Here is a 15,894-nt window from a genome sequence, read left to right on the forward strand (position 1 = left end):
GAAAGCATTGATTTCTGCACCTATTGTTCAGCCACCTGATTGGAATTTACCCTTTGAAATTATGTGTGATGCTAGTGATTATGCTGTAGGTGCTGTTCTAGGGCAAAGAGTTGATAAGAAATTAAATGTTATTCAATATGCTAGTAAAACTCTAGACAGTGCTAAGAGAAATTATGCTACTACTAAAAAAGAATTCTTAGCAGTTGTATTTGCTTGTGATAAGTTTAGACCTTATATTGTTGATTCTAAAGTAACTATTCACACTGATCATGCTGCTATTAAATATCTTATAAAAAAGAAAGATGCTAAACCTAGACTTATCAGATGGGTCCTCTTGTTACAAGAATTTGATTTGCATATTATTGATAGAAAGGGAGCTGAAAACCCCGTTGCAGACAACTTGTCTAGGTTAGAGAATGTTTTTGATGACCCACTACCTATTGATGATAGCTTTCCTGATGAACAATTAAATGTCATAAATGCTTCTCGTACTGCTCCATGGTATGCTGATTATGCTAATTACATTGTTTCTAAATTTATACCATCTAGTTTCACATACCAGCAAAAGAAAAAGTTTTTCTATGATTTAAGACATTACTTCTGGGATGACCCACATCTTTATAAAGAAGGAGTAGATGGTGTTATTAGACGTTGTGTACCTGAGCATGAACAGGAACAGATCCTACGCAAGTGTCACTCCGAGGCTTATGGAGGACACCACGCTGGAGATAGAACCGCACATAAGGTATTGCAATCTGGTTTTTATTGGCCTACTCTCTTCAAGGTTGCTCGTAAGTTTGTCTTATCTTGCGATGAATGTCAAAGAATTGGTAATATTAGTAGACGTCAAGAAATCCCTATGAATTATTCACTTGTTATTGAACCATTTGATGTTTGGGGCTTTGATTATATGGGACCGTTTCCTGCCTCTAATGGGTATACACATATTTTAGTTGTTGTTGATTACGTTACTAAGTGTGTAGAAGCTATTCCAACTAGTAGTGTTGATCATAACACTTCTATTAAGATGCTTAAAGAAGTTATTTTTCCGAGGTTTGGAGTCCCTAGATATTTAATGACTGATGGTGGTTCACATTTTATTCATGGTGCTTTCCGTAAAATGCTTGCTAAGTATGATGTTAATCATAGAATTGCATCTCCTTATCACTCACAGTCTAGTGGTCAAGTAGAATTGAGCAACAGAGAGCTCAAATTAATTTTTTGCAAAAGACTGTTAATAGATCTAGAAAGAATTGGTCAAAGAAACTTGATGATGCATTATGGGCATATAGAACTGCATATAAAAATCCTATGGGTATGTCTCCGTATAAAATGGTTTATGGAAAAGCATGTCACTTACCTCTCGAATTAGAACATAAGGCATGTTGGGCTATTAAAGAGCTCAACTATGATTTCAAACTTGCCGGTGAGAAGAGGTTATTTGACATTAGCTCACTTGATGAATGGAGAACCCAAGCCTATGAGAATGCCAAGCTGTTTAAAGAAAAAGTTAAAAAATGGCATGACAAAAGAATAAAAAAGCTGTTTAAAGAAAAAGTTAAAAAGTTATCTTGGAGGTCTATCGTTCCGGTGCCATAAAAATTAACAACTTCGAAGGCACAAATCCGAAGGTGGTGAACGGTCAAAGAATTAAACATTATATCTCAGGTAATCCAATAAATGTTGAAACCAATGTTATTGAAACCGTAACCCCGGAGGAATACATAAGGGACACTTTCAGAACGTTTCAGACTCCGAAAAGGAATAGGTATGTGGTACGGTAAGTAAACCGACTCCAAAACAGTTCTAATGGCAAATTTTCTCCGTTTTGGAATACTTAGAAAAATAGAAAAATAAGAAGCAGTCCGGGAAGGACACGAGGCCTCCACGAGGGTGGAGGGCGCGCCCTACCCCCCTGGGCATGCCCCCCTGCCTCGTGGGCACCTCGTGTACTCTCCGGACTCCGTTTTCTTGCACAATACTTCTTTTGGTCGGTAAAAAATCATTATATAATCTCCCAAAGGTTTTGACTACTGTACCACGCAATTATCCTCTATTTTTGTTTCGAGCTGTTTCTGCCGCAGATCAGAGCAAGATGTCTTCTCAAGAGTCGGTCGGGGAAAGTCGGGTGTCTCTTCCGACACCGGGACTAGGAACAAGCAGCGATACTGTCCACTTTGGGCCAGCAACGGAGGAAGAGATGGAGGCCGATTTGAAAAGGATAGATGCCATGGAGGAGGATCAAGAATTCACTTCTAGCTACCGGGCCGGATTCACGATGGGGGAACTACAGAGCTCGGCTATTTCCAACTCGGTTAACCCTTCCAATGTTAGATTTCTTTCTTATGAAAATATGAAGAAGAGTGTTACTTGTTCTCCTGCAGCTATGCAGCATGCATGGGTGCAAGGAGCTTTAACCGTCACGGATAAGCTCCGTAAGGAAATTATGGATCTTAAGCGGCAAGTCAACAAGCTCGAGGAGGAGAATCGTATCCTGAGGGGTATCATAGCCAAGAATATCACATCACCACCTCCGAAGAAAGAGATATAATCACCTGGGTATGGGCACTCCCCTTGACAACTGCCAAGCTTGGGGGAGGTGCCCCGGTATTGTATCATCATCACACTCCTATCTTTACCGTTTTTCTTAGTTCGATCCTTTTGGTAATATTTTGATCTAGTAGAATAAAGTCTTAGCATGATCTAGTTTTGAGTTTTGCTTTATGATCCCTCTATGTAATCGAGTCCATGAGCTATATAATAAAGATTAGTGTTGAGTCAAGGGCTTGATTATCTTGCTATGATCTTGAGGAAATAAAAGAAAAGAGAAAGAATAAAAAGAAATAAAGAGATCATATTGATCTTATGGAGAGTAATGACTTCACATAGAAAGAGTGTGATGATTAAAAGTTGTTGAGAGTTGACAAACATAGTTTTGGTCATCGTTGCAATTAATAGGAAGTAATAAAGAAAGAGAGGTTTCACATATAAATATACTATCTTGGACATCTTTTATGATTGTGAGCACTCATTAAAGTATGACATGCTGAAGAGTTGATGTTGGACAAGGAAGACAACGTAATGGGTTATGTTTCCTTATATCTGAAATAAAGTATATTGTCATGGATCATCCAACATGTTGAGCTTGCCTTTCTCCCTCATGATAGCCAATTCTTTGCACCAAGTAGAGATACTACTTATGCTTCCAAATATCCTTAAACCCAGTTTTGCCATGAGAGTCCACCATATCTACCTATGGATTGAGTAAGATCCTTCAAGTAAGTTGTCATCGGTGCAAGCAATAAAAATTGCTCTCTAAATATGTATGATTTGTTAGTGTGGAGAAAATAAGCTTTATACGATCTTGTGATGTGAAAGAAATAAAAGCGACGGACTGCATAATAAAGGTCCACATCACAAGTGGCAATATAAAGTGATGTTCTTTTGCATTAAGATTTCGTGCATCCAACCATGAAAGCGCATGACAACCTCTGCTTCCCTCTGCGAAGGGCCTATCTTTTACTTTTATCTCTTACCCTTATGCAAGAGTCATGGTGATCTTCACCTTTCCTTTATACATTTTATGCTTTGGCAAGCACATTGTGTTGGAAAGATCCTGATATATATATATATATATATATATATATATATATATATATATATATATATATATATATATAAATATATATATATATATATATATATAAATATATATAATTGGATATAAGCTAGCATGAACTATTATTGTTGACATTACCCTTGAGGTAAAAAGTTGGGAGGCGAAACTATAAGCCCCTATCTTTCTCTGTGTCCGATTAAAACTCCATACCCATAAGTATTGCGTGAGTGTTAGCAATTGTGAAAGACTAAATGATAGTTGAGTATGTGAACTTGCTGAAAAGCTCTTACATAGACTCTTTCTGATGTTATGATAAATTGCAATTCTTTCAATGACTGAGATTATAGTTTGTTGGTTCTCAATGAAGTTTCTGATTCATACTTGACATTGTGAATAGATTATTACTTGAGCATAAGAGATCATATGACAAAATCCATATATGTTGCTGTTATAAGAATGATCATGATGCCCTCATGTCCGTATTTTATTTTATCGACACCTCTATCTCTAAACATGTGGACATATTTATCGTTATTGGCTTCCGCTTGAGGACAATCGAGGTCTAATCTTGGGGGAGTTGATACGTCCATTTTGCATCATGCTTTTATATTGATATTTATTGCATTATGGGCTATTATTGAGATGCCTGTACCTTATAACATCAGTGCAGATTGCAGTGATCTTGTTGTCCTCCACACTATAGACAAAGACTGCTTGCCACTCGACCGAGCAATTTGATGTGATTTCATACAGCGCAAACTATATAAGAACCGCACAACATTGTTCATATATATTAAACAATTTCCCCGAAAAACAAAACTTTTCTTGTAATTTTTTTTAACAATTTGCAAATGCCAAATATTTTTTGGAAAGAGCAAGTAATTTGTGAACCTCCAATTTTTTAAATTTTTTCTGAATAATTTTTGAAATTCAAACACAATTTTCTAAAAATGTGACGAACTTTTGGGATTCCGGACATTTTTAGAAAAATGTAGACAGTTTATAAAAAGGAAAATTCCAATTTACTTTTTACAGAAACATGATTTATTTTCAAAAACATTAACATTTTTTGAAACTATGACCATTTGGATTTGTGAAGAATTATTTAAAGGGCCCGACAGGTGCGATATGGTTGCCTAGTTGGGCCAAGGCCTAAGCGATTTTTTTCTTTTTTTTCATAATTATCCTCTTTATACGTTAATTCATTTTTCTTGTTTTGAACTTTATTATTCATTTTGGAACCAGTTCAAATTTTAATTTTTTTTGGAATATCAAAATAACACTTTAAAGGAATGTTTTAAATTGTGATTTTAAATTCTTTTTTCCGTAAAAAAATTGTTAAATGCTTCTTTTAAGAAAAACATTTACCGTTTTCACTTTTATCACTTTGTATTATTATATTAAAATGCATGTATCACAAGTGATCTTGTTTCAGCAATGCATGGGGGGGATCATTGAAATTCGTGTACCTATCATCAGTTTCTCTCCCCCACCTCCCCCTCGCTCCCTGTTCAAAACAACATAGCTGCAGAACCTAGTTAGCCGAGTAGGAAGCTAACTTGATCCATCGTAGGCACATGACCTTTACCCCAAGGATGCATCCTGGTCTTTATTTGGAATAAAACACATTATTTCAAGAAGGGAACCATCTTTGCCCCCCCCCCCCCCCCCCCCCCAAGACTATATCTACCTGCTTAGGCCCGTATGAGCTAATTTGCATTGTTTTGCCAATTTTAACTAGTTATAATAGTTTTGTGTTTTTGGTTTTCGATTTTTCTTGGTTTGTACTTCACTCTGTCTTAGGTGGGTGCTCAAGAAAAAGAGGGAACAGTCATGAGTATATGACATTTTTTTCTTTTCGAAAAGGGATATGATATTAATTGATAAATAGGGAAATAAATGGAAAAATATGCTTCTGGTATCTGCAGATACGGTATGAGATTCATTTTCTAGCTGGCTATGGTATTGTATAACTGCACTATTAGTATTAATTGTACCGGTTGTATACCTGAAGGAGATGCTTCTGCATTATCATCCAGTAGACCACCATAATTACACACACAGGATGCGAATAATTATCTATAGCTGTGAGGGGGTCTGCGTGCAGATGCGCATTATGGGGAAAATGGAAAACATAGTTTATGTTTAGAAAGAAATCAAAAAATACTTGTTTGGTTGATAGACATGCTCCACTTCTCGTAGGAGCGCTGCCTTAACTTATGTGCCTATATTACCTTTTTGTTTTTTCCAAATCTGCTTCACCAACATAGGAAATTCACTTTCTAACTCTTGGCTCTGTCAGCCAAAACATTTACATGATTGGTGTTAGACAACTTCTAGTTGGTGTTAGACAACTTCTAGGACTTTCTAATTAATTGGTGTTAGGCATCTTCTTGGTTAATCAGTCCATTTGTTGAATCAGTTGTCACACAAATCCAAGCTAAGCAACAGCTGTTAAACACAAAATCAACAAAGCGAAGACAGAGATATAATATTCCAAACAACAAGTCATCATCAAGGATGATCTTGCACACAGTAATAATCACTTAACAGTACATGGCAGATGCAAATAAGACCAAAACACAAAGCAAATCACACGTACATCAAGAGCACACTAATAACAAAAATACTTATGAACGAAAGAAATGTCCGATCTTAGAGTTAGTCATCCAGGCTGACCCGCCATACACATTAAATAAGCACAAAGCAAATCACACCCACTTGTAGCTAGGAGCACACACAAACCATTGAAAAGGAAACACAAAACCATTTTAACCCTAAACAACGGCTTGGGTGTTTGGCCTGTCAATCTCGGCATGCCTCAGCAAGGCCCAGATGAGCGTCACCAGCTCGGTACCATTGGCACGTGCCTTCTTATGCGCCTTGATGTTATGAGAGGGAGCAACATACAAGATCAACTCGGACCAAAAGCTAGCCAAGATGTGCCACCCTGTCTCCTCATCTTGAACTAGCTCCACCAGTTGCTTTCCTAGCCTCGCTCCTTTATTCACCACCTCATGCCTGGACTCCCCACCAAGGAGTTCTACCATGCTGCCATATTCTACCGACATGCTGCCACCGGGGAGAGCACGTTTGATATCTTCGCTCACGATCTTGTACAATTTCTTGGACCATGCCTTATCAGGTGGCAATAGTTCAGGAGTGGATTCCATCAGATAGACACAATACCTTGACAAATGCATTGTGGTGTTCTTCTCGGCCGAGCAACCGGTTGAAGCTCCATACCTGGCCTCGAAGATGCCGGTGGCGATGTGCCAAACAAGGATAACATGGGATGTGTCTTGTTCTTCGCATGCCCAGAGGACATGATTGCCTATCCCGTTATTCAGGAGGGCAGTGGTGCCTTTGCTCAGGCAATTGTTGCTATTTTTCAAGGTGTCAATAATGGAGGCCTTCACGTCTGATGATACATTGACATGCTGTAACCTCGGCCTCAGACCAAAGAAGTAAAAGAATGGTTGGGTAAAGACACATTTTTTTGGCTGTGGTTGTGCTGGTAGCGATGCTTGACCCATTTTATCAGTCCAATAATTCTTTATGAACTTGATCTTGAATGGCAGAACAAGAGCAAGCAATCTCTGCATACAAGGAGACTGCTGCCAAGAGACATGGGTTACATAGCTACAAAGCAGGGTTACCTTGAACCAGTTGGAGCAGAAGTAGGATATGATGTCCCATGCCTCGGCAAGTATAACTACTACAAATAGGGAATATGTGGGCAATGAGTTAAAAAGTATGTTGCCGAGGTACAACTGGTTATAATTAGAGTAGAACCGGTTCTCCATGGGCAACACACATGAAGGTTCACAATATATTTGATGGGTCACAGATGGATCAGATAGATATGCTGTCTTTGCCATGGCGAGCAAGCACCATGTTATAATTGAGAGGGAGACGATGATGTTAAGAACTGGCAGCAATCGCCCAAAGTTGGAAGTTGGGAGGGATGAATAATAAGAATCGAGTATAAAGGATACCTCATTTGCAATGACTCTGAATACCGTCTCTGGATTTCTCTTGTTAAGAAGTACATTTAGAACAAAATTGAACGCCTTGGTAGAGCCAAGTACGACAAGGTGGCACTTTGCAAACTGATGTTTAAGCAGTTTGAATAATGCAAATGAAAGGCATAAATTTGTAAGCCATGGTCGACGTGCCAGAAGGATGTCATTGTTGTCCGCCATTTGCCAAACTTTATTAATGGTGACCAAGCTATTCTTCCTCTGCTTGATAGTATACCCATGAGGCGTTTCCTCAATTTCCTGTTTCTCTTCGCCCATCACAATAAGTGGTGGAATCAACTCATTTTCAGATCCTTGATGGTTCTCTCCTAATAATTGTTCCATATATCCAGCAACAAGACGAGAGTTCCGACCAAGAGCGAAAGATCTTCTTGCTTTCTCAAATGCATAGAACTTGAGCGTAATTTTTGCAAAACTAAGAACACACAAGACAATGAGAAAGTTCCAAAGGTAGTGACGTTGGATGAAGGATTTATAGTGGAAGGTGATGGATGGCATAATCAAATAATGATGATGTAAATAGTAGAACACAAGATATGATGTCCAGACTGCACGAGCGAGTAACTCGATTGAGGGGCCGAGCTTCTGACCATCATCATCATCAATAGCGACAGTTGCACTTGTATTGGTTCCAACAATTTGAACAAGAACTGCCCAAATTAGGAGCATGACTACGTTGTACTCGCCATAGCAATACATATCCAGGCCTCTTGTGTTGTACTTGCCAATGGAGGAGACAACATAGGAGATGATGGGAAGGTACAGTACTGTGGCTCCTTGGAAGACGAAGCGGGTCACTCCAACTTGACGATAGTGCCGCCCAGAGGCACTGATCGCTACCATGATCAGGACAAGTACGGCGTTGGCAGCCATGAGCGTATTGGAGCGCCACAACTGTGCATTTACCCCCCGAATAAAATTCGTTACCGCAGAATGGGAGCATTCTGTAACATTAGCCATCTCCTCACCTGATTTACATGTTGAAGCATGCACTAGTTAGCGTAACTATGTGTAAATACACAAATATAAGCACCTAGGCGAATTAAAATGGCACACCAAACATGAGAGGAGTTTAATGAACCATCACAAAATGCATATAAACAACCAAGACTAATTATCTGAACAACGTGAGACTTACCAACACCAGGAGATTGTTGGGATTTGGAGGATCTCCGGTCTGGTCCTGTTGCAAAACGATGAGGATTGGAGCAAGCCCACAATTTTCCTGCACCTACTCCCAGCTAGACTTGTTTATATTCGCCATCGGTCTTTCGTACTTCTAAACTAATACAGTTCTGTTACCTTTGACTTTATTCCTTATTCCTTTCTTGACATGCACCTTCCTAGAAAATCTGACTTAATGATAATTTTGCTGTTAAAGCCCGCAAGATGATGTGTAAGGCGCGGTACAAGTTTTATAATGCTGGTAAAGCTCCCAAGATGATCAGAGCGTTGCCAAAGCTGGACAATAAACTACAGGTTTGTTCTATAAATAACTGGACAACACTGCCCCCAAAGATGTTCAGGGCATTGCCAAAGCCCAGTCCATCTTTTTATGAAGCAAAATGTTTAACTAAGTTCCAAAGAACCAATAAACCTTCAGTGCTGAGAGAGCCTTTCTCATTTTCTATTCGCCTGCTGGACGCATGCTGTCGGGCACATCCTTTCTCAAGAGAATCACGTTCCAAGATCAGTCCCTAATCACTTAACTTGATTTGGCAGCCCGTATCCCTAGAAATCATTCGACGGGGCAGAGGAGTGGAGCCACAACTCCATGGTTCTGCACAACATATCTGCTTTCTGAAAGATTGTCTGTTCTATTAGCTTGAGATGGTGATGGAGATGGCCACACTGTTCAAATTTGTGATAATTCATAATTGCGCACATGCTTTATTGGCGCGGTTACCACTCTTATCGTCAAATTGTGAGCCAAATTTCAACAAAAAAGTGATATTTTCCTTCTCTTGGAATTTTCACTGCCTGTTTTGAATGTGTTGTTTGGATGATCAATCTTTAGTAGCATGCATCAGTTTTTTTCCTCACTTTTGGTACCAGTTCGGGTGGCTATTACAACAAGAGTTTGCTTTTGGAAATGTGATTAGTTTGTGGTAAATTTCAGCGATGCAGAAGAGCTGAAGTTGATAGGAGTAACCAAGGTCCCAGAGCATCCCGGCCCGTTGCTGTCCCTAGAGGCTAGAGATGATGATGAGAAGGGAAGTTGCATATATCAGAAACTAGTGTTCGCACCCACGTTGAGCGTCTCTTTAATCACAAATATTAATTTTGTCTCAGGATAGTGCGATTTGAGTTCGAGCTTCACATGCTGAGACTCATCTGTTTTTTTTCTCTCTCCATCTTTTGCTATCTCAGGAACGCAAACCGGTCATGCATCAGTAGTTTTGAGCCAACTAGTACTACAGATGATGAAATTGTAAGAGTGTAGTGTTGCTCGATCCGTATGAGATTCTTGCGAGATGGAACCTGAAAACTTGATCATTTAGCCCTTTCAATTCAGGGCTATCTAAAAGCTACTCCCTCTGCATCAAAATATAAGACATTTTTTGATACAAAGGGAGTATAAAAAAATGTCTTATATTTTGATACGGAGGGAGCAGGAAGGAGAAGACCGGGTGATTGAATATGACTTGCTAACAGATCCTACTCTTCCTTAAGCGCCAGTTCTATTCACGATGGTTCAGTGTTGAGAGCAGCTAAAGTAGTTACCTAATAAGGCTCACTGTGCCAAATAGTTCGTAAAACTGTGTCGGTTCTTGCCTTGATCCTGATCCTGATCCTGATCTTGTGTTTCCCTTGTTGGTTGCTATGCTGATTCGCACATTTTGCCTGTTCTTGCTTGAGGGCGATCTTGGAATAGCTTTTTTTCGACAAAGGGTGGATTTTATTTTTTTGATAAAGGGCGGATTTTATTGACTAAAAAAACATCAAGAGGATACAATATAATGAGCACAAACCAGGAATAGCTAGTTTCATCAGGATGCGGATTGCGAAAATTCGTTGGGGTGAGTGATCTTATTTGGGGGAAGGGGAACAGAATGGTCAAATAATTTGGGGATTATTTCTAGGGTTCATAGGCGATGCTCAGCTGGGGAAGAAAGGCTGGGCTCCATGCTAGTGTGAAGCTGCTGGATCATAGCGCCGCTTTCTCCTCAGGCTCCAAGCCGTTGGTCGGATGTAAGATTTCATAGAGTCCTCTCGTTTCCTACTCTCCTGGCGCCCTGTTTCTTGTCAAAACTGTCTGATGCCCGGACCTGAATCGCCTCTCTGTTTGAGATCTGCTGGACTTCCTATAAGATTTTGCAATTTGAGAACCTACTTATGAAGATTCTGCTTGCTGATTTCCACCGCAGTGCATTGTGGTGAATTCATTGAAAGCACTGTGTCCAATCTTAGCTAAATGTAAATGTTAGGAGGAATAAACGGTCAACTCATCTTGCCTTCCCTCCTTGACACGATCAAGTGTCAACTCATCTTGCCTTCCGGTGGGTGACCCATACCCGGCAGGCGTCCTGGATGGGACCTCAGGTCTTAGATGTTAGGTTTGGCTGCGAGGTCTGTTTGGTATTAGACCCAGACTATCAGTATCCCTTCATCAATTGGATAGGAGTAGCGACAGATGTTGCCTAGACGGTGGCTTTAGTCTTACTGTTGTATTACTTTGTAAGGTCTTGTGTGAACAATTAATAAGATGATTGCATGCATCGTCCAGATGCAGAGGCCGGGGGTCTTCCTCCTTTTCTAAAAAAAAAAACTCATCTTGCCTTCCCTCCTTGACACGATCAAGTCAGAATCCCGGCAATGGGTGGCAGCGGGCACGAAGGGTCTGCCGGCTTTGCTGCCGGTCGAGGCGGTACCTAGCGGCTAGGGGCGTCGTGTTGCAATCTTGGGTGTGCCATTTCAGCTTGTACATACTCTCTTCTTCGATCAATGCATCGAAGCACAAAGATTTTGAATTTTGTGTGAACACTGAATGAAAAAGCAAGCATAGTGCTGACTTATGAATGGTTCAGGGTGTTCTGATGCCGCGTTGTTTCTTCCACCGAGTCCAGGTCCGTCCTACGACACCAATGAAGTTGCTCTCTCATCAATTCATCATGGCAATGTTGTCAAAGGTGGTTCTAACCTATCTTTTCCGACTTCATGTTGGACCTGTGATTTGGCTGATTGATGTGCTGGTTGACAGTGAAAGTGATATGCCATCCTGTGAAGGGGAGATCCAAAGGATTGCGGTTTCGTCAAGTTCTCTTTGGAAAGCGAAGGAGCTGCGGCGTTGGAGAAGATGAGCCATGTGGTAAAATTGTGGTTTTGATCATACGGCTGCTTGATGAGGTAAAAAAAATCAACATGATGATTGATTCAGGTGCTTGATGGGAAGAACGTACGGGTGCATCATGCAAACAGAGGTTGATCTGCCACTATTGCTATAGATGAGCAAGGTACTTATCTGGTATTGTTTGTTGTGCTCAGAGTCTCTAATGTTAATGGAGCCCTGGACAAGTATGCACTCTGTACATTTGCATGATCATTAGTAGTCCCTCTGTAAAGTAATATAAGACCTTTAGATCACTACTTTAGTGATCTAAAGGTCTTATATTACTATACAGAGGGAGTACTTATTTTAAGATCATTTCTATACCGGCTTTACAATAGACTAGTCGTCCGATCTTTTAGCTTGGCAAGGACTAGCATTCTGATTGTCGACACTGAAGAAAACAGAGCGACACCTGATTGGTCAGGGAATTCTCTTTCACTAAGACACATAATTAACTCGACTATTTTTGTTTTAGATCAACATTATCGCTGGTTTGGGAAACAATTCATGCCCTGATCTTAAGACTTGAACATGGCACCAAGTCCCAGTCTTGCTATCCATCCAGAAGTGTATTATGTGGTAGTATGTTGCAGCAACTTGGCATATCATAAATTAGAGCTTATTTTTGGCAATCTTATTTAAAGGACAATTGTAAATTCGGGCTAAATTTGGGACATTTGACCAACATGGGAGTTGCATTTCTTCAAACACACATGATTCAGCATGAAACATCTCATATTTAGCTCGACGAGTTGCACAAGGGAGCTAGAAAAGGAGTTCCTCCTTATTTATCTGGCTTACCTCTGGACTTCAATTTTACCACATGGCTTCAAGTTACAGGACTTGTTCACATCCTCAAGAGAGTGACAAGCTGCCAGACCGTCATTCATCAAGCATAAGGATTCCTGTAAAACAATGATTGCGTATCTGCACCACTGCACTTAGAATTCGTTGAGAACCAAAACTATCATGGAACACTGACGGTGTTATTAGCCGCGCTTTTATTTTTGGCCCTTTACAACGTCAGCCTGATGCTTTGTGCCCTCATTAGTTTTTTTTCTTTTTTTTGAAAAGGGGGATAGACCCCCGGCCTCTACATCTGGTCGATGCATGCGACCATTTTATTAATTATAAACAGAGATCATACAAAGTAATACATCAGTCAGCCTGAAGCCACCTGGGCAACACCTGTTGCTACTCTTATCCCATTGATGAAGGTGTGCCGAATATCCGGGCCTAATACCAAACGGAGATCACACCAAACCCTAACATCTAAAGCTGGATGCCCCAGTCCAGCCATATAACGGGACTGGGTCCCATAGCGGACCGACGCACTCTCAGAGGCTACCGCCACCATCTTTCACCGGTCCATCTCTAGAGCGGTAATTGACCCATCGACCTTGCCTGGCCTGCTGTTGACGCCACCACGACGCCAGACAATTCCACCATGCTGCACGTATCCGTCCACACGCGGTCGTCGCCGAACCTCCGCAGCGCCATGCCACGAGATCCGTCGCCGGCCTTGCAGTGGATGAGACACCACTCTTCCGCTTGTCCCGTCCAACCAGCACTTGCTCCAAAACGATGCTCTCAGAAGAGATAACAGCATCAAAGGCACCATCATCGTCCGATCTGGTAGATCCAGATCTAGTGTTTTCTCTGGAACATCACGAGTGGGGTGCCACGACCTGCAACAACGATGCCTCGAGAGGGAAACGACGTCATAGACGCCGCCATCGTCTGCCATGATCGAAGTCGGCGCGATTTTCATCGGAAGTCATGCCCCCCAACCTCGCAGCTGGCTAGAACCGAACGGAGCCTCGCCGTAGAGACGAGGGCCGCCGTCGGCACGTGGACATGGAGCCTCCAGCCACCCTCACCGGTCCTCCTCGCGCCACCTGCTGGCCAAGGCCGTACCGAGACGGATCTGGACAGGACGCCAGATCCGCAGCCATCGGAGCCACCCATGCACACGCAGCCACCACACTGCCGGCCATGAAGGCTCCCATCTCCGCCGTGCGGCAAGGGCGCCGCCCTGACTGCCGCCCCCGGCCTCCCCGCATGAGACGCCGCCTCCGCCTCACAGGGTCCGCCGCGGCTACCACCCGCCCTGGATCTGCGGTGTAGGGCCCGCCGCCACCAAGGCCCTTGCCGGCGGCAGCGGCGGCTGGGGTTGGAGCAGCGGGGAGGGCCTGGTGGCTCGGGATCTGGGGCTATTGGCGCCGCCCGAGGGGAGGAGGAGGAGAGGGAAGGATTTGTGCCCTCATTAGTAGCACTTTTATTTTTGGCAGGGAGTCAGCCATCTCCTTATTGCGATTCTTGTCTATTTTAATTCGTATGTATGCCATAGTTATTTTTTTCTCCAAATGTCAGAATCTATAACCAGATGTCATTCAGCCAGAAAAAATGTATTACATAATAGGCATCCTTGACTGATTTCAGCTATTCACCGAAATGCTTGAAAAAATGTACACATCGACGGCTTGATCTGCTGGATCGTGCTAAAATCGGACAGAAACCATCGTGCGCATAGCATCATTCTCGTTCTTCACTGAAATGCATGTACCTTATATCATCAGTGAAGACTGCAATGTTCTTGTCATCCACTTCACCGCAGAACTTTCTCTTCATTCTGAACAAACTGCAACAACATCTGTTTTTTTTAAGGGAACCATCTGTCGGTATACGGCATCTGGCAGGTACATGATTACATTCATTTTCTAGCGAGTAAATGGGTCGCACGGTAAGTATTAATTGTACTAGATGTATATGGGAAGGAGATATTTCTGCATTATGATCCAGTAGACCACTGTCATTACACAACACAAGATGTGAAGAATTAATCCCGGGTTTGCCTGCAGATGCGCATTATGGGGAACAAGGAAAACAAAGTTTATGTTTTAAAAAATTGGGAAAAGGCATTACTCCTTTTCTTGGTACGAGAATCCAAGCTAAGCAAAAACTCATAAGGTAAACAAATGGCAGGGATATATTATTCTTGGATTCTGTTTGAAGTTGCTATGCTAGAGCATGTTGGCCTTCTTGGAGAACAGCACAGAGTGGATGTTGGGCAACACGCCACTGTGGGCGATGGTGATGCCGTCAAGCAGCTTGGATAGCTCCTCGTCGTTGCGAGTGGCGAGAAGCAGGTGGCGCGGCATGATGCGGGTCTTCTTGTTGTCCTTGGCCGCGTTGCCCGCCAACTCCAGCATCTGTGGTTCAAAGAGCACACCGAGACGAGATCAGTTACCACCTTGTCGAGCATGAGAAGAGCGGGAATGGACAAGATCGGTGGTTTGTTGGTTACCTCGGCGGCAAGGTACTCGAGGACGGCGGCGAGGTAGATGGGGGCGCCCCAGCCGATGCGGTCCGCGTAGCGGCCCTTCTTGAGATAGCGCCCGATGCGGCCGACGGGGAACTGGAGTCCAGCCTTTGTGGACCGGGTCACCGCCTTCTTCCGCTCACCGCTCTTCCTCCCGGCCATCTCTCCTTCTTCTCTGGCGAACTTGAATCTCGAACTGTGGGTGGTGGCGATGATGGATGTGAACGTGAGGGCACCGCTTTTATAGAGGGGGGCGCTCCGTGGTAAGGGGCGCGATTCACGTGACGTGCGGTCGCCGCCGTCGGATCTAGGAGGGAGGGCGGCAGGGATTGGCTCGGAGGCGCACGATCCGTGGGAGGGGGTGTGACACGTGTGACCAACGTTCTCCACCGTCGGATCTGGAAGGTGCAAGCGGCTGGGATCGGCTTGGATGGTGCGATCCGTGTCACCAGCGGTCTTCGTCGTTGGATCTGGAAGATGCTAGCTACGATTAGCTCAGGGGCGCGATCCGTGGGAGGACCGGATGGACCAATCAGGACACAAGAATCTTTTGTCCTCGCTTTGTTTCGTTTCTTTTCAT

The 15,894-nt window shown here is 42.6% G+C and overlaps 1 protein-coding gene across 1 annotated transcript; it reads right to left on the reverse strand.

Moving 5' to 3' along the window:
- Positions 1-14,844: 14,844 nt before the first annotated feature.
- On the reverse strand, positions 14,845-15,476 carry LOC123075970 (protein H2A.5-like). The gene is made up of 2 exons (XM_044498455.1): positions 15,300-15,476; positions 14,845-15,204 (listed from the first exon to the last, which is right to left on the reverse strand). Exons 1-2 carry the CDS (start codon positions 15,474-15,476, stop codon positions 15,016-15,018), a joined length of 366 nt encoding a protein of 121 aa, XP_044354390.1. The 3' UTR covers positions 14,845-15,015.
- Between the last annotated feature and the right edge of the window lie 418 nt (positions 15,477-15,894).

This window comes from Triticum aestivum, chromosome 3D (genome assembly GCF_018294505.1).
Source record: "Triticum aestivum cultivar Chinese Spring chromosome 3D, IWGSC CS RefSeq v2.1, whole genome shotgun sequence".
Lineage (NCBI taxonomy): Eukaryota > Viridiplantae > Streptophyta > Magnoliopsida > Poales > Poaceae > Triticum > Triticum aestivum.

Excerpts from the sequence above, each read along its gene's own strand:
- LOC123075970 (XM_044498455.1), bottom strand. The coding sequence starts at position 15,476 with ATGGCCGGGAGGAAGAGCGGTGAGCGGAAGAAGGCGGTGACCCGGTCC. Across the intron at positions 15,205-15,299 it reads TCGAGTACCTTGCCGCCGAG|ATGCTGGAGTTGGCGGGCAA; the intron begins GTAACCAACAAA and ends TTTGAACCACAG.